The sequence below is a fragment of the Mauremys reevesii genome, linkage group 7, assembly GCF_016161935.1.
Source record: "Mauremys reevesii isolate NIE-2019 linkage group 7, ASM1616193v1, whole genome shotgun sequence".
NCBI classification, from domain to species: Eukaryota; Metazoa; Chordata; order Testudines; family Geoemydidae; genus Mauremys; species Mauremys reevesii.
In genome coordinates, this window is record NC_052629.1 from 30,927,401 (window position 1) to 30,951,514 (window position 24,114).

At 48.9% G+C, this 24,114-nt stretch overlaps 2 protein-coding genes across 12 annotated transcripts in view; both read left to right on the top strand.

The window, feature by feature from the left end:
* Positions 1 to 2,439, top strand: part of EXOC6 (exocyst complex component 6) — a 185,165-nt gene extending 182,726 nt beyond the window's left edge. For 6 of the 10 annotated variants that reach the window (XM_039547871.1, XM_039547873.1, XM_039547878.1 and 3 more), the window contains 2 exons: positions 531 to 542; positions 1,077 to 2,439. In XM_039547871.1, the coding sequence (XP_039403805.1) occupies positions 531 to 542; positions 1,077 to 1,209 (145 nt within the window). In that variant the 3' untranslated portion in view covers positions 1,210 to 2,439. The remainder of the gene's footprint in view (positions 1 to 530; positions 543 to 1,076) is intronic. The other 4 variants (XM_039547872.1, XM_039547875.1, XM_039547883.1 and 1 more) reach the window with 1 other exon arrangement.
* A 2,787-nt stretch (positions 2,440 to 5,226) lies between these two features.
* LOC120409004 (cytochrome P450 26C1) lies at positions 5,227 to 23,434 on the top strand. 2 transcript variants are annotated; one of them, XR_005601044.1, is made up of 8 exons: positions 5,227 to 5,387; positions 6,037 to 6,331; positions 6,785 to 7,009; positions 7,409 to 7,684; positions 11,655 to 11,810; positions 18,403 to 19,044; positions 20,334 to 22,463; positions 23,212 to 23,434. XR_005601044.1 is itself a non-coding variant. In XM_039546301.1 (7 exons), exons 2-7 carry the CDS (start codon positions 6,128 to 6,130, stop codon positions 20,712 to 20,714), a joined length of 1,884 nt encoding a protein of 627 aa, XP_039402235.1. In that variant the 5' UTR covers positions 5,227 to 5,387; positions 6,037 to 6,127; the 3' UTR covers positions 20,715 to 22,887. The 2 variants fall into 2 exon arrangements, 1 of the variants encoding a protein (XP_039402235.1); XM_039546301.1 differs by lacking the exon at positions 23,212 to 23,434 and having other exon boundaries at positions 20,334 to 22,887.
* Positions 23,435 to 24,114: the final 680 nt, after the last annotated feature.

The window sequence follows — 24,114 nt, forward strand, 5'->3', positions numbered from 1 at the left end:
AAAGCTGAATCTAGAAATGTGCGTTTCAATTTGTTCTTTGTCCCAGTTTTAAACAGAGATGTAAATGCCAGCTGTTATTGTACGTTATAAATCAGTGACACTGACTGTGTCGCGATCTTCCCAGGTTTGCTGTGCCCAAGAGAAAATTAAGGTATCTCGGTTCGGAAATTAAACCAAAACCAAGACTGAACACACTAGTTACTCCCAAAATGCGTTCAAAGCTCACAGTCTCACTCGAAGTTTTCTGGTGCCTTGTAGTTCAATATAGTAACATCCTGGGACCCAGTTTCCACTCTGTAAAATGAAGCATTTAAAACTCTGGGTGTTAAATCTGTGTTCTGCACATTCTCATATTCGAATCTACAGTAGCTAATTAGATGTGAGAAACAGTCTGAAAGGGGAGCATATATATGTTTTAGCTAAAAACAACTTGTCAATCTCCTGCATATAACTGAATCATAAATATATTCTGATTTAAATGTGTTATCTGATTTTGTTTCCTTTCCCCGCAATGAATGTATGTTTTGCAGAGTGCACAGAGGGTATGTATTTCCCTATCATGTTATACATATACAATTGTTTTTTATTTAGACATTAGTTTCCTATATTTCGTTTTTAAATCGCCACTATATTTCATTTTCAAGTTTGGGTAGTAGTAATAAAGACTTCGGATAATTTATCAATGAATGGCACACCATTTCATTGCGAATGAACTCAAAAATGGAACCAGATGGAGAAGGATCTAAACAACCTTCAATTTTGTTCATTTGCAAATGTAATTTTCAGTGTTATGTTTCCTGTTTATGTAATGTTTCGCTTAATGGTTTTAAACGGATTTTAAGTAGTATTTGTTAAGACTGGGTCTGTATGCCTGGGATTTAATTTAAAAATACAACTAGGCGAAACACAGCTAAGAGAGACCCCAAAAGAGGTTTGTGTAACCTTTAACTCTTGTTAACACAAAGTCAACACATTTAAAAGAGAAAAAGTAGCGCTGAATTTATTTTAGCCAGTCCGATTTTCTCTAGCTAGGGACATTTCTAACATGCCTGTGTCATCCACTTTTTTTCTTGCAGAATGAAAGACACTAGCAAAAAGAACAATATTTTTGCTCAGTTCAGGAAGAATGATCGGGACAAGCAGAAGCTAATAGAGACCGTAGTAAAGCAACTTAGAAGTTTAGTGAACGGTATGTCCCAGCACACATAGACCTGTTCGCTCGATTGCATCTCATCGTGCCGGGATGTATTTTCTGGCCACCATTTCTACATAGCAGGCAGGGATGGTGATTAGGACTTTTGTTTGGTTGAATAAAAGAAAAATGCGCTAGAGGTGGCTTATATACGGAGACAGCAGGAAATAATACTTTGTATGTATTTTTAACGAATTGAATACTATTTTATATATTGTGAACAAACGGTGAAAAATGGGACTGTAAAATAAAAAGCAGGTCACTCACCCTGTACATGAAATAGCTGAACTGTAAATCCATTATTTAGAAGTGGGTAGCTGTTGCATACAGATTTTTGCTCCAGTTAGAAATTGCTGGAAAAAAGTTTTGCTATAATCCTTTAATTGCCGTTTTCCGAATAAATCCTAATTTAATATTTTTAAACGTTGAAATACATGCGTTTCAGGTGTTGCCTGATCGTTTTCTTTTTATTAATGGTATATTAGCCTTAACAGTGATTGGGACATCATTTTGTATGCCAAATTTTATAGTCTGGGGGTACGAAAAAAATCTTCTGATTTTTTTGTACACTTTAAAACTACCTGAAAACCAGACTTGCTATATATTCAGTGTTAGGGCTTATAGCTTTGTTCTTCAGAAGTGGGTTAATCTTCAGTTTATGAATGTAAATAACCATTTGAATTCTCTGCAATGTGCTTTGGTTTCTGTTCCTCAGGGGTAACCTTTATAACTGTACTTTTGTAGATGATTCCCGGCCCCCTATTTCCGCCTCCAGACTAAAGTAAGGGATAAAAGATTTACGATATCTGATCTCATACCAAGTCCCTGTGTGTCAATATGTCTGTTTATACAAATAGAGCCATCCCCATCATTAGAATTCCCTCCTACGACCAATATCTATGCCCTGTAGTATCCTGGCTATTTTAAACATAACGAGAATGTATAATAAATACGAACCAAATCATCTGTGGGACATGTAAAAAGAATGTACATTTCGCTGTATTTTTAAGTTATTGACGGTCTAAATACAGTAATATAAATCTTACCCTTATTTTTGAATTTTATGTATTAAAATGCATCTCAGACTTAAATTTCATGTCGGACTTTACAGCGGAGTTAATTTCCCTTGTTTTCTATCTTTCGATGATTTACTCTCCTTTTTCCTTTGTAAGCTGAGACTGGAAAGGTTCCTGTGTACCTCCCTTCACCTCCGTGATGGAAATATTAAACATGTTCAGCAAACTCTCCATACGGTGTCATTGTCCACATCCGTGTGTGTTTGTGTGTCCCGGGAAGCTTGTGCCCGAGTATCTGCCCCATGCTTCAGCAAAGCAGCAGCAAGAATTTATGTTAGACCTTGGTGTGAAATTGGAGCTGAAATTCCCAGTCAGGCTCAGCGTGGCCTAGAGATCTCGCTCCCCTCTGAGCAGCAGAGTCGGGGAAGGGCAGAGGCTCTCCTCCTGTTGGGTCAGTTCTCCTCCTAAAACCATTGGTAGATGTTTTCCAAGGAAGAATGGCGCAGTAATGACCAAAGAACGGGGCAGCACGAAGGGATTAGCTTTGGGAAGCGAGACCCGATGCGCTGTCGCTTCGGCTTTGCAGTGCAGCCTCTCCCGTGTCTTCCTTCCTTTCTGGGGTCCTCTCCAGGCGCGAGTGGCTGCTCTGGAAGGGGTTTGAGCCCAGGCGCCCCTTGAGAAGCGACCAGGGCTGGGAGGCTCCCTCGCTCTTCCTGCGCTCCCCACTTGGACTGAGGGGCTTTACAAAAGGGCAGCTTTCCCCAGCGGACCCGCAAATGATTAACTCGGAGCGAGTCTGCTCGGCCCTTACAAAAATCCATGTGGAGGGGTGGGTGGAATTTCAGCCTGAAAGTGCCCGCGAGGAAAGGGAGCGGTTCAGGGGACTGGCTGGCAGGCGGGGTGCGAAGAGCTGGGGGGGGGAGAGAATTTATAGCTTTGGGATCATTCAAATGTCTCACGTTAAAGGGGACTACAGACGTTTGGAACCAGAGTTAGGCTCTGGGGAGTTGCTGACCCCACTCCGGCTCTGCTGGGTTTGTCTGGGGGATGCGCGTTGCTTTGAAAATAGAGGATGGGAGTGTGAATTGAGAAATGCCCGGCTACCCGAATTGCCCTTTAAACTGGGTGTTTTCCACAGCCACCAGAACGGGTTTGTGTTGCGCCTTCCTGTAGCTCGCGTTAGATACCGGCCCCTGTGCCGCTGTAGCTCTTTGTAAACGCGGACCTGCCCTGTCGGAGTTGCGGACCTAGCCTGACCGGCGTCATTTCCCCACAGAACCCCCTTCTCCTACATAGTAAGGCTCTGCGAACCGCCCAGAGCCTCTTTACTCCTGGGTCACAGGGGCCATACATGGAGTGAACTGGGCTTGCTAGCTGTACCTCCAGCAAACAGGGTTAATCCGGCCTGGAGCAAAGGAAAGCGGAGACAATTCTCCAGAGGGGCCTCTAGATTTCAGGGAAGGGAGCGCCACTGAACCTTGGCATCTAAACAAACAACAGGTGTCTCCTATATGCTGCCGCGCCAAAGGATGCAACTAGAGCTGTGTTAGCAAGCGGAGATGGGGTGCAGCGAGAAAAGGCTGCACCAAGCTCCCAGAGGCCAGAGTCTTGGGAAGTACATGTGCTGTGCATACGTTGTATAAAGGTGCTGCCCTGACCTAAGGAGGGAGAGCTTTCCTTTGGACCAGCAGGGTAAGAATAACTAGAACCCAGAGCCATTTGTTCCCGTTGACGCCAACAGGACAACTCGGATTGACTTCAGATGGGAGCAGGAGCCGACCCCGCATTGAGCTAACAAGGCTTTTCAGGGGAGACAGTTCCGGGAAAGCCCAACCTTTCCTGCTGCGCAGCGATTTGCTTTGCGGTAATACCGCTCCTGAGAAGGACCTAGCGGAGAAACTGGCTCGGATCCGAGGCCCTGGCCTGTGATTAGCCCGATCCCATACTTCTCACGCAGGCAGAACTCTCAGTGACATCAGGGAGAGCTTTGCCTACGTGCGGAATATGGCAAGAGAGTGTGTCGTACCCAGCCGGCCGCTAAAATGCCTGCGGCAGCTTTTAGTGCGGGAACGTGTTGGTTCGGATTCAGATCGTTACCCGGCGCTGTGTTTTCTGCACAAGGCATTAGGTTACCTGCTCTTAATGTTCCTTTCGTGGCAGTGTAGCTGCACCGTAATGACTTGCTGAGCCGTGAGTCACATAGGAAGCTCCAGGGACTGGCAGCTGCGAGCCCGGAGCCCAAGCGGCTGCCTACCTGCCCTTCACTGGGAACCCTTTCCCCGGCTCGTGCCAACATACACCGGGACCCGGCTCGTAGCGTCCCATTGGCAGAACTGCCGCGTGTCTGCCGCTTTCTCCCCGGGTGTGGTCGTGCCCTGCTCGGGCTGAGCGGGAGCGGGGCTGGCAGGCGCTCCTCGGGGTGGGGAAACCAAGTGTGCAAGCCTCAAGCGTCTGTCTGCCAGCGCTGCTTTCTAGTGTAAACCACCTCCCGCCTCGCACACCGGGGCCCTGAATTAACTGCAGACGAGCCAGGGGCGGGTGTGGGGGACGGGACTCGGGGAGAGCCCAGGCCAGGAAAGGAGCGCTGGCGAGCAGCGTTCCCTTTGGAGCACTATTCAAATAACGGGTCACTTCACGTCGATCGGGCTGAGACCTTTGTCCCATCTTGCGTAGCATCAACATCAAGGAATGACACGGATCTTGGGGGGTTCGGTGGAGTCAGCGGTGGAGAAGGGGCTCTGAGGGAAACGCGAGGGGCTAACAGGCGGCTGCGCGCTGCCCCGCTGGACTCCCAGGGGCATGCAGGCTTGCTGTGGGGAGGATGAGAATGAGTGACACTGGATTGGCTGTCATTGGTTACCTGGCTCCCAGCCCTCCAGCTGCAGGGATCTGTCACAGCTCTCCCGCCTCTTCAGCTCCCCACAATCTTTCAATCAATCCCCTCACTTCTCACGGGCTCCAATCATTGCACTTTGTCACGCTCTGGAAGTACGCAGCAAAGACGTCACCTCTGAACGTGCATCGGATAGTAGGCCCCCAATATCTATATAAAACTGCTCAAGGCAGAGAATAGTTAAAAAGGACAGAGACGGCGAGAGGAAGGGGGCAGAGGAACTGGGCTGCAGACTTTTCCTGCGGACCATTCGCCTTTATGATCGCCACAAAAGTTATGGGAAGCCGTGAGTACCCAGCTTCTTTCTCTTTCGCCCCGCAGGGTCTTTGACAGATGTAGCTTTGCTGGGGTAACCCTTTGGGGATACAGTTAGAAAGTCATCAGGATGCTGACTGTAGCACCTGGCAGTGCTGGCTGCTCCAAGCCAGGGGAGTCGCCACCAACCACCTAGTAAGCCGAGAAGTTTCTCCAGCGGAGCCCAGGGTTGCTGCGCGCAGCATCCTGAAGCTCTGCTTTCTAGCAAACCTGGGACTCGTGGGGGAGTGAAGTGAGGCGGACACTTTAGCTTAGAGGAGACTCCCTTGCTGTATAGTGGCTTTGTTGGATTAGCGGATCCGGCTTTGCTAGGAGAAAACGAAAGATCAACCCGCAAACTTCAGTGTGTTGAAGTGCGGTTCGTTGTGCGGGCAGCGCAGTTTTTCACCCCGGGCAGTAAATCTATCGCACCCCAGCAGCTGATTTTTTAACTCTGAATAACTCCTCTCTGCCAAGTGGCCGCTTTCACCTTCCAGGCGGCATCCGAGAGGGGCAGGGGCAGAGCGCGGGCACTTTTCTCCAAACCCTGAACAGCCCCCAAGCCACGCGCGCTGCAGTGGGGCTTTTCCAGGCGATGTGAAATCGAGGGCTGGCCTGTCTTGTTCCTTCCCTCCCGGCAGCCTAGTCCCCCGCTACCCCAGCAGAGGTGCTTTGCCGGGTGACAAGCGACAAAGGGCATCCGGCTGCAGCAGCCGCGGCTGGGAGCCGAAGATGTTGCTGGCGGGGATCAGCCTGTTGTCCTGGCTCGAAGCTGCGCTCGCTGCCTTTCTGGCCCTGGGGCTTCTCCTCACCGTGTCCCGGCACTTGTGGACTCTCCGGTGGACTCTGAGCAGGGACCGGGGCAGCGCTCTGCCCCTCCCCAAAGGCTCCATGGGGTGGCCGTTCTTCGGGGAGACCCTGCACTGGCTCGTCCAGGTAAAGTACAGAGGAGAGCACGTGTCCCCCTGCGGCAGGGGCAGTCTCCGGGCAGCAGGGCCTGGCCTGGTGACTGCTGGGGGATGCCCTGCAGGGTGGTTCACCACCCCCGCCCTTCCCAGCCCTACCCCGCCCCCCCCCAGGGATCAGGCTGCTCCTGGGACGCCCAGAACTAACTGAAACGTGAGGAAGGGATTTAAATGCTTTTCATTCCTGAGCCACGTGGTCCCTGAGCTGGGCTCCCCCTTCCCCGCGGGTTTCGCGGCGGAGGGCGCCAGGCTCCGCGCAGCGAGCTCCCCTCCTGCTCCCGAGGAGCCGCGGGCTTGTATGGGGCGCGGGGGCTCCGCAGCCAGCAAATCTGAGCGCGGCCGGGACTGTCCCTGGGGTCGGGCTGGCGGGATCCGAGCCTTGCCCCGGGGGTGGCTCTCCGCTTGACCTGCCGGCCGGTTGTAGGGCTCCAGCTTCCACAGCTCCCGCCGGGAGAAGTACGGCCCCGTGTTCAAGACCCACCTGCTGGGCAAGCCTGTCATCCGAGTGACCGGGGCCGAGAACATCCGCAAGATCCTGCTGGGGGAGCACAGCCTGGTCAGCACCCAGTGGCCCCAGAGCACCCAGATCATCCTGGGCTCCAACACCCTGCTCAACTCCATCGGCGAGCTGCACCGCCAGAGGAGGAAGGTGCGCTCCGCAGCGACCGTGGCTAGGGGAGGGGAGGGACCCAGGGACCCAGGACTCCCGCGCGTGGCCGGGGGATTCTGACCCGGGAGGGCGGTGTTTGTTTGGAGCCGTGTGTGAAACTCCTCTGTAGTTGCGGGGAAGGGCCGGGCTGCGTGAGCGGGGCGGAGGCCGAGGGTCCAGGGAAGGCGGTTGTAATTCACCCCTCTGCAGCCTGCGAAGCCCACGCTGCTTCGTGGCCAGGCTGTCATCACTGAGCCGGCAGCTCCGTCCAGGAGGAAGCCAATTGGCGGCGGCTGCCAAGTGGGTTGCCCCAGTTCCCCTGGCTGCGCAGCTGCAGGTCGGAGACAGCGGCGCTAGCCTCTTCTCTCCCCCTAACTCTCTTCCCTCCCCTCTGCCTAGATCCTGGCTCGAGTCTTCAGCCGCGCTGCCCTGGAGAGCTACCTCCCCGGGATCCAGAAGGTCGTGAGCTGGGAGCTGCGGGGCTGGTGCAGGGAGCCTGGCTCCGTCGCGGTTTATTCCTCCGCTAAAACTTTGACTTTCCGCGTTGCAGCTCGGGTTCTGTTGGGCCTCAGCCTGGAAGAAAAGCAGTTTAAGGACCTGGCCAAAACCTTTGAGCAGCTGGTGGAGAACCTGTTCTCCTTGCCCCTGAACATCCCGTTCAGTGGGCTGCGCAAGGTACTGTTGTGGGGTTACATGCCCGACTCGCACCGCTTTGCTTCCCTCTGCTCTGCCTTGTTGCAACCTACCGAGTACGGATAGGCTGCATTGCCTTAAAAAAAATGTCCAGCCCAAAGTAGCCAAAAAGCCGAGGCTGGTCTCCAGGACCAGCGCTGGAAGTTAGAGAATTGTAAATAACACGGAGCCATGAAAGCCCACCACGCACTGTTACCCTGTCCTTTAAGGATCCATGCATGTGTTCTAGCTTTCGTAATGCAAGGTGGATCGCTACTGCCATTTTAAAATACAGTGAATCGCCTTCTTCCCGTCCCCACGTCCCCTCAGGAATTCCCTCTTTGGATATCTTACCCCTGACATATCCCTGAGTGGGTAACGAGTCACGTTGTAAACAGGTTTCGTTGCAGTATTAGTCGCAGTGATCGGTTAGATTTTGCCCCATTTCTTTTGCACTGGTTTCTTATAAAGGGTCAGATTGTTCTCTTATTACAGATTGTTCTCTAATTAACCCTCGTCGTGGCCATTTCTTTTTCTTTTTTTTTCTATATATTTGCTTCCAGCACCTTTCTGTGTTGTTGGCGTCAATGTATTATTACATAATGTTTGATTGCTAAGCATGTTACATCTGGAGTTTTCCCTGGAGTAAATTTCAGTTCTGTGATACCATATTCTCAGCTGGATAGTGATCTGTCCAATTCCTTTCCACAGATTATTGGCTTTGCTATTATCATGGTACATCACAAGCACACGAGTTTTCTGCACTTGTGGGCTGGTTCAGAGAATGCCGCTTCCTTTGGCTGAGATAGTCCTTGCTAACATCTATTTATTACCGGAATAGTATATAGTCTGTTGACTTGTTTGTGCTGTAGGTTCTGAGCGGGGAGAGGGCTGGAAAGGGATTCATAGATTCTAATGACAGACGGGACCATTGTGATCTTCTACTCATGTAGCACAGGGCATAGAACTTCCTCCAAAATAATACCCTGGGCAGATCTTTTAGAAAAACATCCTATCTTGATTTAAAAGTGTTCACTGGTAGAAAATCCACCAGGACCTTGGCAAATTGTTTCAAGGGCTAATCACTCTCACCATTAAAAATATAGGCCTTATTTCCAGTCTGAATGTCTCTAGCTTCAGCTTCCATTGGATTGTGTTATACCTTTTTCTGAAGAGCCCATTATTAAATATTTGTTCCCCATGTAGGCGTTTACAAACAGTAATCAAGTCACCCCTTCACCTTCTCTTTGTTAAGCTAAATAGATGGAGTTTCTAGAGTCTATCACTATAGGTAGTTCCATTTATATATTTGATTATATTGAATGATCTCTTGGGTGTGTGCATTACACACCATTTTTTGTGGGTAATTTCCTAGGAGTTTGAAAAAATGAAAAAAAAAACAGAACTTCTGTCATGTGGCATCATATTGACGTTCACATGGGTCATCAACAGGGTTGGAACCTTTAGATCCACCCAACAGACCTCTGCCACTTGAGCTAACAGAATAACTCATCATTCTCTATGTAGACTAGCACTAGAGGAGCATGAGACACTCACTTTGCCAGTGGGTTTCAGAGATATTTGCTGACAGCAAAGGAATGGTGAGATTCAGGAATCTTGGTTTCAATTTTAGGCACTGGAGGGGAGTGTGCTCTAGTGGGCACAGACTCCTCTGCCTCTTCCCTCCCCCCGCAAGCTTTATCCTTTCTGCCCTATCCCCTTCTACTCCCAATCTCCCCTCCATTCCCAATCTCCTTGCCCAGCCAGTCCCAGTTCACCCAGGCCCTGTGGCCCCTTTCCCCCAGTGTCCTTGCCCAATGCCCAGCCAGTCCCATTTCCCCTGGCTCCTGGTCCAGTCTTCTTCTCTCCCTCCCCTCCCCAGACTCTTTGTCTCTATCGGTTTGTTCAGCCAATCTCAGTTTTCCCCTGGTTCCTTCTCAGATCTGTCTTTCCTCTCCTCATGTCCTTCCCCACATTTCATTGGTTCCCATTTTCCCTGTCCAGCTAGTCACAGTCTCCTCTGAGGTCACATTAGATCTAATGGTTCCTACTGGCCTTAAAATCTATGAACCCTCCATCCCCCCTCCCACTCAGCTCCCAGTCCTAGTTTCTTTGCCCAACTAGTCCCAGTCTCCCACCATCTCAACACCTAGTTCCAATGTATCCTCTTCTCTTTTCCCCCAGGGACAGCCTTTAGTCTCAGTCCTGAGTCTTTTCTTCACAGCCTCCTTCTAATCTACTCCCCCATGTTGTCCCCTCTGCATTCAAATCAGGCTGCTTCCTCTTATATGCTATCTTGATGCCAGCAGGGGGAGAGGGCATGAAGAGCACAGGAGAGAGAGTTCTCCTGCTTTCAGTTGCAATACCAACAGCCCAGAGTTACAATTTCAGTTGGAGTCATCTCAGCTCCCTGCAGAACCCAAGCTGAAGCCTGCCCAGGGCATATGAAATTTCCAGAGTTTTTAGTTGTGAATATCTAGCAAGATTCAGAGGCTTACATCCTGTCCAAATTTGGCTGAATTTTCACAGGGATGGCTCATCCCTGACATAAAGGCCACTCCCTGCCAAATTTATCATCCCTGCACCAAATCCCTGTGGGAGCTAGAGACTCTTCAAGATTGCCAAAATCTTTTAACATGGGCAAACCAACATATTTTTCTCTAGTCTTGTTCATGGAAAAGGCTGAACCATTTGGGCCAAAAATTGCTGAAATACTTCAGCCTGATGCAGACACCTGGCATGGAAAAAATGTCATCCCAAACAGTTTAAGTCTGGCAAAGCTATATGCATAAAAACAGGGTCTTGTAATGGGAAGAGTTCAGCAACCTTGGCTGTAAGACTTTGGTCTAATTTCGGTTGTTAGGTTTACTGTGCAAGTGCTGGGTGGTGTTGGTGGCCTGTGACAATATTATTATGGAGTCATAGTGTTTAATGCCTGAAGGGACCACCAGCTCATCCAGTCTGACCTCCTGTATATGACTCTATTATAATATAATCCTAGCAAAATCTGTGCATGGATTTCTTTCAGGTTAGATTGCCCTGCCTCTGGACTTCTGCAGTAGGGTGATCTCTAGCAGGATGAGGCCCGCACGAGACAGGCTTCTTGTTACAGAACCACACACCTTGCATTCTGAATGCATTTCCATTTCACATAATGACAGCTTCGGAGCTGACTCCTATCTATTAGATGTTTGGTAGCATGGAGGATTCCTTTAATGAAAATACAGCCTTCTGACAGACACATTTACACACAACCAATTGGGTGTGATTATCACATATTTAGCTAGCATACTAATCTGGAATAGCGAACCCCTTTGTCATTGCCTTTGAAAAGCCTCTGGAAGTTTCTGGAGACCAACATTAGATGGGGATTGGCTTGTCAAGTCATCCTCTCTTATCCAGGTGCCAGAAAGCTCCCTTTGGACATAGCAGAAGCTGAGTTTGTTCATGGCAGTCATCAAGAGGTCACTGTGGCATCAGCCCTCTAGCTTCACTGCTTCCCTCCCCTCCGAGTGTTCCTTGGGCAGTACTTCCATTTACAGGGTGTGTTGGAGTAGCACAGGGAGAAATTACCCAGTTCCCAATAGTCTAGCTGCCTAGTGCCAAGTAATGTCAACAATGACAAACCCAGACCTGAAGAAGAGTTCTGTGTGGCTCTGAAGCTGGACTCTCTCACCAACAAAAATTGGTCCAGTAAAAGATATTACCTCACCCACCTTGTATCTCTAGCGTAGACAAATTACTTTGTCCTTCCTAGTCATTTAATTGTGAGGTGGCAGATTGAAGCACACTCAGAGCACAAAAGGAGCATGGATTTGAGCTATTGGTATAAATTAGAATAAGAGTGATGGGATTCTTGGGGTCCTTGAGTGCCATTCATCCTGGGTAGGGTCTTTTTCCGGATTTTTTCTTACAGTGCTTCACTAGGGCTGGGTTGGACAGTCCCTGAACAAACATGTTTGACTCTTCGCAGGGGATCAAAGCCCGGGATCTCTTACATGAGTACATGGAGAAAGCCATAATGGAAAAACTACAAAGAAAGAACTCGGAAGGTCATCGTGATGCTCTGGATTTCTTAATAAACGGTGCCAAGGAGCATGGCAAAGAATTCACCATGCAGGAGCTGAAGGTAAAGAGAATCTCCTTTGCTGTTTTGCTTCTGTCTTTAAAGCAGTTTGATTGGGGGGCAATTGATATCTGCTAGCCTCCGCCTTTGTTTTACCCACTCCGGGCGAATCCATCACAAACAATAACAAAGCTTATAGTTAACCATCTTCCTCACTCTAAATGCCCCTGGGCACTAAACATTGCTTGTCCACCTGGATTAAATAAGGGTCTGGAAAAAATCCAAACACCGTAGAAATACAAGGATGTTGAAAGAGGGATTGGACACCCAACACTTAAGGTAGGTGTTGAGCAGAGAAAGGTGAGCTTTGTAGCATCTCACCAGTTCCCAAGCCTGAGCAGACAGCAGGTGAGGCGGACACTTAGGACAGCCCTACAGACATCCTTTTCATGGTTAAATTGCTTTGCATTTGAACTGAGTTAATATTTTAAAAGTAAATAAATGCCACTTTTGCCCTCCTACCTTATCCTCTTGGCTTTTCTTCCAGGCATCTGCCTGGTTTTACTAGAATACTGCTAGGTTTGTCCAGCTCCAATGGGGCTTCTTGCCTATCCATGTATTCTCAATACACTCCAAAATATTATCTTTGACATGCTAGACCCGATTGTGCATTCCTCGCACACCTCCACGCCTATTGTAGGGGGGCTATGGATCACGCCTCTGTGTTCCAGGGGGCGGTAAACATAGAAATCTTTGAAACAATATATCAAAATGACTCCTGAGATGGAATGATGGATTCTGGGTCATTGTCTAGGATCAGCTCGTTAATTATATTACTGAGAATGTGGATGTGCTCTATGGAATAGTGAACATGAGACAGCACTATGATTTAAGGCCAAATCCTATCGGTCATACTCAGGCAAAGCTCCCAATTGAAAGCAACGGGAATTTTGCCTAAGAATTGAGAAAGTATTTGTCCTTAAGTACTGAGTCAGTGCGTACCACCAGGCTATTCTAAGTGTCACTATTGATGTGAAATATAAAAATCTGAACTAGTGTTTATGAAGTTCTGGGATAATTTTGAACGTGTGCAGTAGCTGATTTAAGTATATTTATAATGTTGGGTTTTAAAATATCATATCGAGATATCAGTCCAAGATCAGGACTTACTGTAAAACCTAAAATGGGTAACTGACCTATATTTCTCGTCTGTGGCTGAGAATCAGCTTCTATCCGTATTGCCCTGGGCTGCCAAAAACAGGCATGTTTGCCTGCCATATTGGCAGAACTGCCAAAATACTGGCGGCCTTCCAAGTCATCTTCTTTTCGGAGCATATGTGAAATCAGTTTCAGGGTATAAGATCCTATTAACTAGTATTGTAAAAACGATGCCGCTTAGCCTCCTCCGGGATGAAATCCTGGCTCAGTTGACTCCAAACTTCTAAGAGCTCCAGCAGGGTCAGGATTTCACCCCGGATCTTTATTTCCTAGGAGCAGGTGACCAGTTTTTGTAAAGTTTCTGAATCTTTGCTTCTGAAAATCTGGAAGTGTGTGCGCCAGGCTTGGCCGCGCGCCGCCCAGCCAGCCCGGAGGGAGGCCCCGAGCCGAGAGCGGAGGCAGGACTGCGGGGGCATGGCTGGGAGCGGTCCGGTCGTCGCGCGGGCGGCTCAGCCTGACCTCCGCCGCAGCGCGGACGGTTCGCTGGTCGGCGGGCTCGGTCAGCAGTCGCCATGCCTGGCCTGCAGGAGAGCAGCCGAGCCCAGCACCACGTCCACGTCTGCATCTGCGCAGGTCCGGTCGTCCGGTCGGGCGGGGGTGGACCTCCGCAGCCATGATGCGGCCGCCCCTGGGAAAGAAGGCCCCAGGGGGCGCGCTTGCGCCTGGGCTCTAGAGCCGCCCCTGAGTGTGTGGACAGGATTGCATTATCTCCACATGGAAACTCATCACTGCCTGTTGGCGTCCCTCCTAAGAACAGCGGTAAAAGTCATTATGCATTTCCTGAAATTCTTAGGCATTTAGTGTAGGCAGCGAAATGGACAGCGACAGAACACCAACTCCGTCAGGTTAGCTTATGCTACAGAGCAACAACATCAGAGCAAATTTAAGTGAGACCTTATGCCGCCGGGCCATTCCCGACAATCCTGCGTTGGCAGGAGAAGGAACCATAAGGGGGTCTTTTCCGTCTCCGATCTTCCCCGTTCCTGGCATCTTCTCACTTGAGTGCGTCACAAAACGAGCACCGTTTGGCTCCAAGCCAGGGGGCAGGATTCCTCGTGAGGAGGCAGCGTGGCCGAGTAGACACTGGACTGGTACCCAGGAGATGTGGGTTCTGTCACTTCCTAGGCTCCTCTCTGTAGTTCACTTTCCCGGTATTTAAAATGGGATAATGATCTCCTCATGAAGAGGTTCGGGTTGGTTTATTTTTGTTTGTGTTCAAATCCTGTCCGATGTGGAACTCCACGAAGGGGAATCCAGTCTGCAAATCGGGACCTGTAAGCTACTTTTCTGCTGAGTAACAGAGGGTGTTTGCCACGGGGTGTGTAGCACAGCAGTGTGTGGGAGGAATCCCCGTACAATGTATAACTAATTCACCAGGAGAATAATCTATTTTAGAGATTAATTAAAATGACCCCCAAAATCGATCTCGGATCGATGTTTAAGAAAATCTAAACTATCGGGCAAAAATAATGCGCTCATTTGTAAATAATGCTCAACGATATTCTCCGGGAGCAGCTAGAAGTGCTTAGAAGCGGTATAGGTGACATTAGTCAAGAGATGAACAAAACTATCTTTGTGCAATTAAACCCGGGTTATCTGTGATGTCATATTTGTCAGATTATACCCAGGCACCCCTAATGCATATTATTCAAAAATAATTATATGAGCAGTTGGCGAGCCGCCACGGATAGAGCCAAGTCTAAGAGGCTAGTGTGGCTCATCCCAGTCGAGATAACAGTGATGGGCAGGGAGTCAGCATGTGTTACTATATTGATATGCACTTCTGTGTGCTGTGTAGTTAGAAACTTCCTACATCCGCTGCATTTAAAGAAACTTTCTTACGGATGGTAAAATAATTTATGGTTCCTGTCTAATGTGGCAGAGACTTGTACTAAAATAAAATGATAGCGGAATATTAATCTAGTGGAATGATCTGCCTTCGTAAAAAAAATCGTAGTTGCTTTACAGCATTGGATACACACCTCTGAGAGACACTCCAAGCACAAGTGTGCACTAATTTCCTGACTCGCTTTGTGTTTGTCAAAGAGCACTTTCCACCCCCGAGAGATGCTGGGGATTGTACTCGGGGAATGAATGCAGCATGTGCTTTACGAAATCAGGACGTGTAACAGTCCAGGTTAAAAAGCCCACCGTTTTATCGAAACCACCAGAAAAAGCCGAAAGCCAAAGCAGGGAAAAGAGCACATCCTTTATCATAGCTGCGTAGGGCTCACACAGAAGGCGGTGGGGGGTTGGGCATCTTGCTTTCTGAGAATGCACTAAAATAAATTAAACTATAAACCACGGCAGTAAAGTCACAATAAAGGTGAGATTTAAGTTTGAAGGAAAACAGGATCATCCTGAGGCTGTTTCCATAGCGAATCAGACTGAATAAGAGGCGAGGTGAGGCTACAAGACACCTAATTGTACTGGCTATAAGAAAATAAATAAAATACTTTTTAGATTAATAAAATATTCTAGCGTCAGGACGCTCTTTCCAGCCACATTAATACGTTGCGAGCGGCTCTATTTTCATCCTTTCTGCGGTGATAGATTAGCCTTGTAAAGACTAACAGAGTGGGAGGAACTCAGCAGCACCCCGGTGCAGCAGTGCCATCCGTTGCTATGCGGCGTTACACTTTACTACGCGGAGCTTTCCCCGTGGAACTTCGCACTGGGAGAACCAAGACATTGTGGTCACCAGCACAGACGGTGTACGGTTCTCGGGAGTGCCCAGTTCCTGCTAATGTCTACGGGAGCGATGTGCATAGATACGGGGGCAAGCAGCCCCCCCCCGTTCTGTCAGACGTTATATACATCCTGGAGGTGGCCCGGAGAGCCAGCACACTGACAAGTCTCCCTCCCCAGCCAAAACAAGCCCTAGCTAAGCTGCAGGGCCTCGGTCTGGTAGCGAGGAAAAATCCTTGCTGTGGGGCCCCGGCATAGCGGGATTGGCTCCGGGTACTTCGAGGCTTTAAGCGGAATGGCCGTGGGGGGGGGGGGCTCTTCCCCCTTAACAGGAAATCAGACCGTTTGGCGCTGCGAGGTATTCCCAGGCCTGATGTATATTTGAAAAAGGAAACAAACTCCGCGGAAATCCTGCAGCTCGGCCGCGCCGCTGGGCCGGTTCGTAGGGAGAAGAAACCTGCGCCGGAGTCACACCGAGTCCAATCGGCTCCTCACCAGGGCTTTTTCCGTGTCCCGCTGCAGCCCGGTGTCATTCTGCCCATCCTTTGCAAGTCTCTATCCCGGTCACAGCGCCGCCAGCTCGCCGGTCTTTATACGGGAGCAGCGCGAGAGGCTCTGCGGAAGCCTTGGGGTGGAGTCCTAGCCTCATTGAAGTCAGTGGGAGTTTTGCCCTAGAGTTCAATGGGGCCAGGATTTCACCGATGTGTTTTGGATTCACCCCTTCCCTTCTCATAGGCGGGGGGCTGTGGGGCCTGGAGACATTCCCACCCTTAGGTCACCCCCCACAGCTCTCTTTTTGCCTCCAGATCATGACCGGCCGTCTCTGGAAATCCCAAATTCCTGATGCACTAGATGCAGCTTTGTTGTAGCTCCAAAGCTTGGCTCTCTCCCGGGAAGAAGTTGGGCCAATAAAAGATATTACCTCACCCAACTCCTCTCTCTTCCTCTTATCTTAGCAGCTATTAGCGAGGCTTACCTGGGTGTATATTCTGTGCGTAACTGTGTGTATTCTGCACAACATCTGGGAGGCGTGATGCTGCGCCTTGTGGAGACACTGCAACAGCAGTCCCTTGAGAGTCAGAAATAGGACAGACATAGTTACAGAAAGGCAAACTAGTGATTGTCAAATATTTCGGTCACATTTTTAAATGCTGGCTTAATAGTCGTAGTTCACATCCTAAACCTGCACGTTTTCCTTTGATATCTGTATGGGTGGGAAAGAGAAAGGGGAGCTAAAACCTCCCAATATTTAATCTTCTATGATTTAGCTAGGGCCTGGCTGGTTTCCTGGGATATTTGAAGGGAGGTCCTTAGAAAGCCCTGATTGTACGGTTTTGAGGATCCATGCCTATCGGCGCAGAGAGCCCACTTTGATTGTCTGGGATCGTTCTGTGGCTTGGCTGTGTGCTGAGTTATCAGAACCACGCTGTGACAAACATTTATGTAAAGCATCGGATGGACGTAGTCCATCTATAACACTCGGGTCCGTTGTTTTCCTCTGCAACACACCTCAGTTTTTGCTTCTAGGAAGGAATTGGAATCATTGGATCCGTAGGCTTGTTTTTCTCGCAGCACTAAATAGCATGGGAAGGGGGCGTGCGGGGGACAGTTCTTCCGTTCCGTGGTTGTCCCATGACTTGTTATACAGGGCTCGGTTCTGCCAGATGCTGAACACTGTGAGGCAATCCAGCAAAACCCTTAACTTGACGCACGGGAGTAGGAGAATCCCCTTAATGTTTAGCTCAGCACCTTGCAAAATCCAGCCCACGGCGATTTAGTTCAGGTGGCGGCACATCTATGCACAGGGAGAAAGGTTGATAGCCTCAGGGAATTTTGAACCATCGAAGATCACTGACAGGATTTTAGATGTTCCACTAATGTCATCCAGCAATAAGAAAGTTTGTTAATCTACAGACTCTGACATGCCCTTGCCTCTGGGGCAATCGAAGAACCCGGGATTTGTCAAACATCTGTATCCAGGTAACTCTCTATTGGCTGCAGAGCTGCGGAGGTTCACATACATAAATTGTGATGGCACAGCAAGTTTCTTATTACTTGTACTCACTGTTGGCCTGAGTCCAGTTCTATTCATGTACACGATGTCTTCACATTGACTTCAGGGGGCGTTTGAACAAACGTTACCTGTTTTAGATGGTAGCATAGGAACTTAGGACACCCGGACCAATATCCACCATCAGCAATGTAGAAGACATGCCTATCCAGCGATGATTTCTTTAAGAGAGTGGAAGAATCTGTACGTATCAAATGTAGCGTCTGGCAGCCGGAGATCCAAATCTGTAAGGCTAAGTGTGGGGATAACCTTTGCTCACAAAATTCTCAGCCTGGTATATTTTTTATATTAAAATACTCTCTGGGAGCCCTTTTCATAAGCCCGCATCAGAATTAATATATTTTCAAAAATGAAAACATTTAACATTGTTATTTTAGTTGAAATGCTGATGCAGCAGTTGGTTCTCCTTTTCTTTCTCTTTTTACTTATAATGTTTGCAGGTTCGTAGGGAGGAGTGGAATAAACAATCCATTACATAAGTGGTAGACGAGCTCGGTTAGCAAAGGAACGCAAGTCCTGTAAAGTTACAGAGATTTGAGTTTCTAAACGCTCAAATGATGGAAATGAAGACGGGCCACGTGGGGCTAGACAGCGCTGCTCAGAGGGAACAGGTGGGAGTATGATTTGAAGATTAAAACACAAATGCATTTAAAACTGTCACATTTGATTATCTCGCAGGAGTCAGCGATTGAGCTGATATTTGCTGCTTTCTTCACCACTGCTAGTGCCAGCACTTCTCTGATCCTTCTGCTACTGAAACACCCCTCGGCGGTAGAAAAAATAAGACAGGAACTGGTGTCCCATGAATTGCATAGGCACTGCCATTGCCTTTCGCCTGCAGTCTCCCAAAAGAACCACCCATATATTGAACCCTGCCAAGATACACCGATGGTCCAGGAGAAAGAGAGGAAGGACAGTGACTCTCAACAGCGTCTCCTCTCCACGCCAGAAGGGACGCCGAAGAATCAAAGTCAGCAACTTGATCTAAAGGCAGAAGGAGATGCTGGGGGTGGTTTTATCCGGCGGCCTCCTCTCCTTAAGGAGCTCACGTTAACCAGAATGACACAAGAAACAATTAGTTTGAATCCAAACGATCAGTATTCAAACCACAGGCAAGAGGAAGCCGCCCAGCCGCCCAGCAGGTTCGAGGTGCCCACAGGGCCAGTGGTTCCAGAGGCAGAGTGTCATTGTCAGCCTGAGATCAACTTGGATAAACTGAGCCGTCTGCGCTACTTGGACTGTGTGGTTAAGGAGGTCCTTCGCGTGCTGCCGCCCGTTTCTGGAGGCTATAGGACTGCCCTGCAGACCTTTGAGCTGGATGTAAGTTATCTGTTCCGTTTTGCAATTGTTTAAAGACTCGGCTATGGCTTTGAGCTAAGCCGCTTTAGTTCATTGATGTGTATCTGCATGTCTTATCAGACAGTTTTACACTATTTTCTTCTTCCTCTCTAGTGACCTCTGGGTATTTCAAAGGGCTGATTTCCTACTAATGGCAGCTGTGCGACCATTAAAACTTGTCTGTAGAACGAGTTTATCTTTAGTGGGAAACACTTGTTACGGTGTAAGATGTGACATTTTGCCAACTGCAGGCGCACCTGTGTTTGTGCAAAATAAATATACACCGAATCTGTTTTTTTGCATTTTACCATTATAGAAAGCACAGAATACGGGAGAATGTTGCACCCCGCTAACTGGCCACTTAGAACAGAAAATGGAAAACATAAAGCATCTAGAAATCAAATAATTGGTTATTTGTTTTACAAGTAATTTATTTATATAGTGCCCAAAAATGTGTTGGCTGCTTCCGTGAAAATCAAATTATACTGATGTTACTAAATCAGCAAATACCGAAAAGGCACAATATCACAGCGTGAATACAAGAAATGACAGCGAAACAGAGCAGTAGAGAACCGCAAAATCGCACGGCAGGCCCAGTTCTACAACTAATAGGAGAGTAAGTCTTGCTCAGGCACCGTAGCCCCAATGAACACAGCAGCAGTGGGTCTGTTTGTCTGAGTAGGAGCTGAAGAACAGGCCCTGGATCCAGCTGGCGTCATCACACGAGTCCTGTTTGTGTCCTTGGGGACTACAGGCGTGAGCGATGCGAGCAGGATTCTGGTCTCAAAGTGCCCTCCCTGCTGATGGTTCTGCACGGAGGAAGAGCAATAAGTTATTTCCATGAACCCCGGTGTCTGGGTGTGTGTAGGGGGGTTCTGAAGCTGCCGCGTTAGACAGGGTGGTTAGTTAGCATCCAGTGCCCCCCCCCCCAGAGGGAGGCTCCCCGGCCCCGATCGAATTAAACATCCCACCCAACTCCCCGACATCTCCGTCCTTCCTGGAGAAAGCCAGGGCCGGTTTCTAGGGAGGGCCGTGGGAACGGGGTCCGGGGCCCGGGGCCCTGGGCAAGGCGCAGTGTCGCCCTCTGGCGGCCGAACGGAACGGACGGCTGGCGGCGGGGAGGCCCGGATCGGGCAGGTTTCTAGGCGAGACGGGTCCCAGCAGCAGCACAACCTCAGGGCTCCCTCTAGCAGCTGTGCAAGGCCAGGCCCCCCCAGCGCCGGTGGCAGCTGCCCGCTAGCTGATGTTCCTCTCCCCCCCTTCCCCTGCAGGGCTACCAGATCCCCAAGGGCTGGAGCGTGATGTACAGCATCCGAGACACCCACGAGACCGCGGCCGTGTACCAGAGCCCCACCGAGCGCTTCGACCCGGACCGGTTCGGCTCGGCCCGGCAGGAGGGGGCAGGACGCTTCCATTACATCCCCTTCGGCGGCGGGGTCAGGAGCTGCATCGGCCAGGAGCTGGCCAAGGCCATCCTCAAGCTGCTGGCCATCGAGCTGGTCCGCACGGCCCGCTGGGAGCTGGCCACCCCCAGCTTCCCCGAGATGCAGACGGTGCCCATCGTGCATCCCGTGGACGGGCTGCAGCTCTTCTTCCACCCGCTGCAGCCCGGCGGCGCCAGCACCCGCCGCCAGGTGTCCCGGGAAGCTTGAGCCTTCGCCGCGGCGGGCTGCGGGCAGGGCGAGGAGCGGACGCCGCAGCAGATCTCAGAAGGGCCGGGCGTGGGGGACAAGCACCAGGATTTGTACCGACCGGACACAGAGAGCGCGACACGAGCCCCTGGGCCCGTTTCCTTTTCGCAGCGCCCTGCAGCGGGGCTGGGATCCGGCTGCTGAGAGGGGGCCTAGCCCATCCATCCCCTCCTTCTCGGTGCCCTGCTGCCGCCCACCACGGCAACGGGAGAGGGGCTCGGGATGCAGCAGCACATCCGGTGAGATCTCCCGTTCGTCCGCTTGCACGTTAGAAAGGCTTGGTTTGTGCCATCCTCACTGCACCCCGGGTGGGGAAAACCAGGGCCCAGATGCACTCCGAGGAGTCCAAACCACCGAGAAAGAGTCCAAGACCCAAGTATGCAGTTTCCGTAAACTTGGCTGGGGGAAAGAAACCAACTGTTCTAGATTTTAAAACAGAATCCCCGGGGATTTAGATTCACCTGCTACCTCTCACCTGACTCTTGAAAGTTTAGGGGAACGCCCTATCCACTGAACAGCCTTCCAAGCCACACTGTTGCCTGGTCAGCCCCCCTGCCCCCTTCCTTTTGATCGCATAGAGAATAATGCAGGAAGGAGAGAAAAATAACCGTCTCTAGCACATTTTCATTACAGCGCATGGCTAGAGATGGCCTGGAATTTCCTGTTCCACATGCAGAAGAGTTATGCCCTATGGGACACATGTATTTGTAAAGGGGGCAGTGGGTTTTTTCACGTTGGGCCATAGCCTTTTAGAAATTTCCATGGATATTTAAAAAGAGAAAAATCTAAGGGGTCGCTGAAATCGGACAGGTCCAAACCTGTCAGATACATTCCAATTATCTGTAACTTTCTGATAACTCTAATTTCGGATAGATTAATGTAAAGAGTTTGTATTTCATCTCACTCCGACACTTTCCATTAGAGTCCATGTGATAAAGATGCATTCTGATAGTACTGTATATTAATATTGTACATTAACACTGTATCACAGTAAGGACTGTGCTGTTATTATTAAGGATCCATCATTAAATCTCATTTTCAGAGTAAATGTGCCCTAGACTAGAGTTTAGTTGCAGGTTGAAACCTGCATGAGAGAATCGGGTTTCAACAGGGAAGTGACCTTTTAAAAACAAACATTTAAAGAGTCAGGACATTTAACTATTTGATTCTGGCTGAAAAGTTCCTGATTTTAAGATCGAAACCCATTTCTTGCGCATACAATCTGGTACCTCTTCCAGAATAATGAATTCAATATTTATAGCGATATTCACATTATAATAACTATCAGAGCAGCATTGAGCAACAAGCCCACTTGTCATGCAGCATATGGTGTACAATGACTTAAATATGGATTCACGTGGAGTTAAGGTTGGGGGCTGACTTACCTGTTAGAGGGTCTCTGAATACTGTCCGCATTGCCATTTCCTGCTCTTCAATTCAAGTATTTTTCTTTTTCCCCTTGTAAAATAATTTCTCACAGATATTTTGTAAGGGTAAATGTAAGCCTACCTTTCATGTCCATGAATGGAAATGGCAGTTACATTGGAGCGTTGAGAGGAGAGTTTAGGGTAATACTAAGTATTATTTGTGTAGATCAGTGAATACATTATTTCATTTTCACCTAGGGCATGATGGCAGCCCACCGGTGTCAATGGAAAGGTTTCGCTGGGCTTTGGCTAAGGCACATAGTACATACTGTCCGTGTAAAAGGTGAGGGGAAGCAAGGAAATGGAAACATCTGATAATTACTTTTCATACATTTTGATGGAAAATATGGCTACTCCTGCTCTAGGTCAAGCTCTTGCGTAATATTAAAATGTATCAGATCGCTGAGAGGTGGAACAGAACACCACACCTGTTATTCTGCCTACCTCCCCACACCTGTTATCTGTGGGATGAAGTTGCCCTTTGTGAAGGCTGACACATTGGTTCCTAGGATAATTTCTCCAATGACACTTCTGCCCTAAATAAACGTTCTTGCCCTTCTGCAATCGCCCCAAAAAATGAGGAAAGTCAAAATATTTGCCTTAAATGGTGACCCACTGCCTGAAAACCACCCGGAATGATTTATTATTCTGTTAGCCAGAGTGTTAGCAGCCACCGCCCAGCTAACTTACCTGGATCAGTATTTCTACTTAAACATCAGAAAGTCGGGTAACATCATTTCACTCCATGCAACATCTCAGCTACCTAGAGCAGAAACATGGCTACCAAATGTGACAGGTCAAATCTGGAAAAGGTTGTACTGAAAGTCGGAGTTAAGTGTTGTTGGCAGGTTGACCCTTTAGTGAACCAGCAGCCTCTGCCCTCCTGACCTTGTCTTTAAGGTGAATCTTTGTGGTGAACGGAGGGGAAATCAGTAGGCGGTGGATACAAGTGTCAATGACTAACTTTAATTAGCACAACCACTGAACTGATCTATCCAAACGCCACTGACGCTATTGTGATCCGCTTAAAGAAAAGTAGGCGAACCTTTGATCCACCTCCAGTTTCGTTTTATTTCGGTGGGAGTGGGACCTGGCCGCTCACCTAGACAATAATCGGCTGAGGAACCGACTGGCAAATGCAGCTCTGCAGCCTCCTCCTCCAGCTTGGATGAGAAGTAATCGCCGATTCTTCAGGACCAAGCTCAAAAATTACCCCGAGCACTAACACTGTAACCGCGTTGTTGAATAACGTAATGTGAATCTAGCAAAAAAAAAAAAAAAAAGAGACTTGAAACTGATGTTGTTTTTCAAATAAACATGAGCATTTGCAATTGAAGTGTAGCAATTACTACTTGTAATCAAAGTTTGTTCCTATCAGGCTGTTAATTTCTTGACCCCCTTCCAAGATGTCTTTAATTATCCCTTTCACTCTTTACCATTTGATTCTTTTCGGACTGACGACTGTAGAAGAGATGGCTGTGGCGATAATAAAGGTTTCCTGTGGTAATTATCGGTGCTCAGGCCACCGTATCTCGTTATTTGATGGACAGTGAACTTGGCGAAGTTGCTGGCAGAGTTCATTCAGATGTCACGGTCCGTGTTGTAGGTCACAAGCAGGTCAGAGTATGGGAATGGGAAAGAACCCCGAGGTCATGCCACTGCTCCCAGCGCAATTCACTGAGGATACAGGGACACCAGAAAATGATCATCCCTATTAGGCAGAGAACTGCCTTGCCAGCTTTGGAGGGCTCAGAAGCCGCCAACATAACCACTGGTTGATTTATATAGGTCAGCGGAGGGGTGGGGGAATGGGAACAAAGTGAGCATTTTAAACAGAAAATAGGGAAATTTACCAGATTAAATTTAGGCTGAAATCCTATAATATACAATTATATATCACATCTGGGCACAGCAAACAACCCGCATACACATTT

Bases quoted from the DNA above. Each gene is read 5' to 3' on its own strand.
- LOC120409004 (XM_039546301.1), top strand. From the start codon at position 6,128: ATGTTGCTGGCGGGGATCAGCCTGTTGTCCTGGCTCGAAGCTGCGCTC. The intron at 11,811-18,402 runs GTAAAGAGAATC...ATTATCTCGCAG, and splicing joins TCACCATGCAGGAGCTGAAG to GAGTCAGCGATTGAGCTGAT. The intron at 19,045-20,333 runs GTAAGTTATCTG...CTTCCCCTGCAG, and splicing joins TGCAGACCTTTGAGCTGGAT to GGCTACCAGATCCCCAAGGG.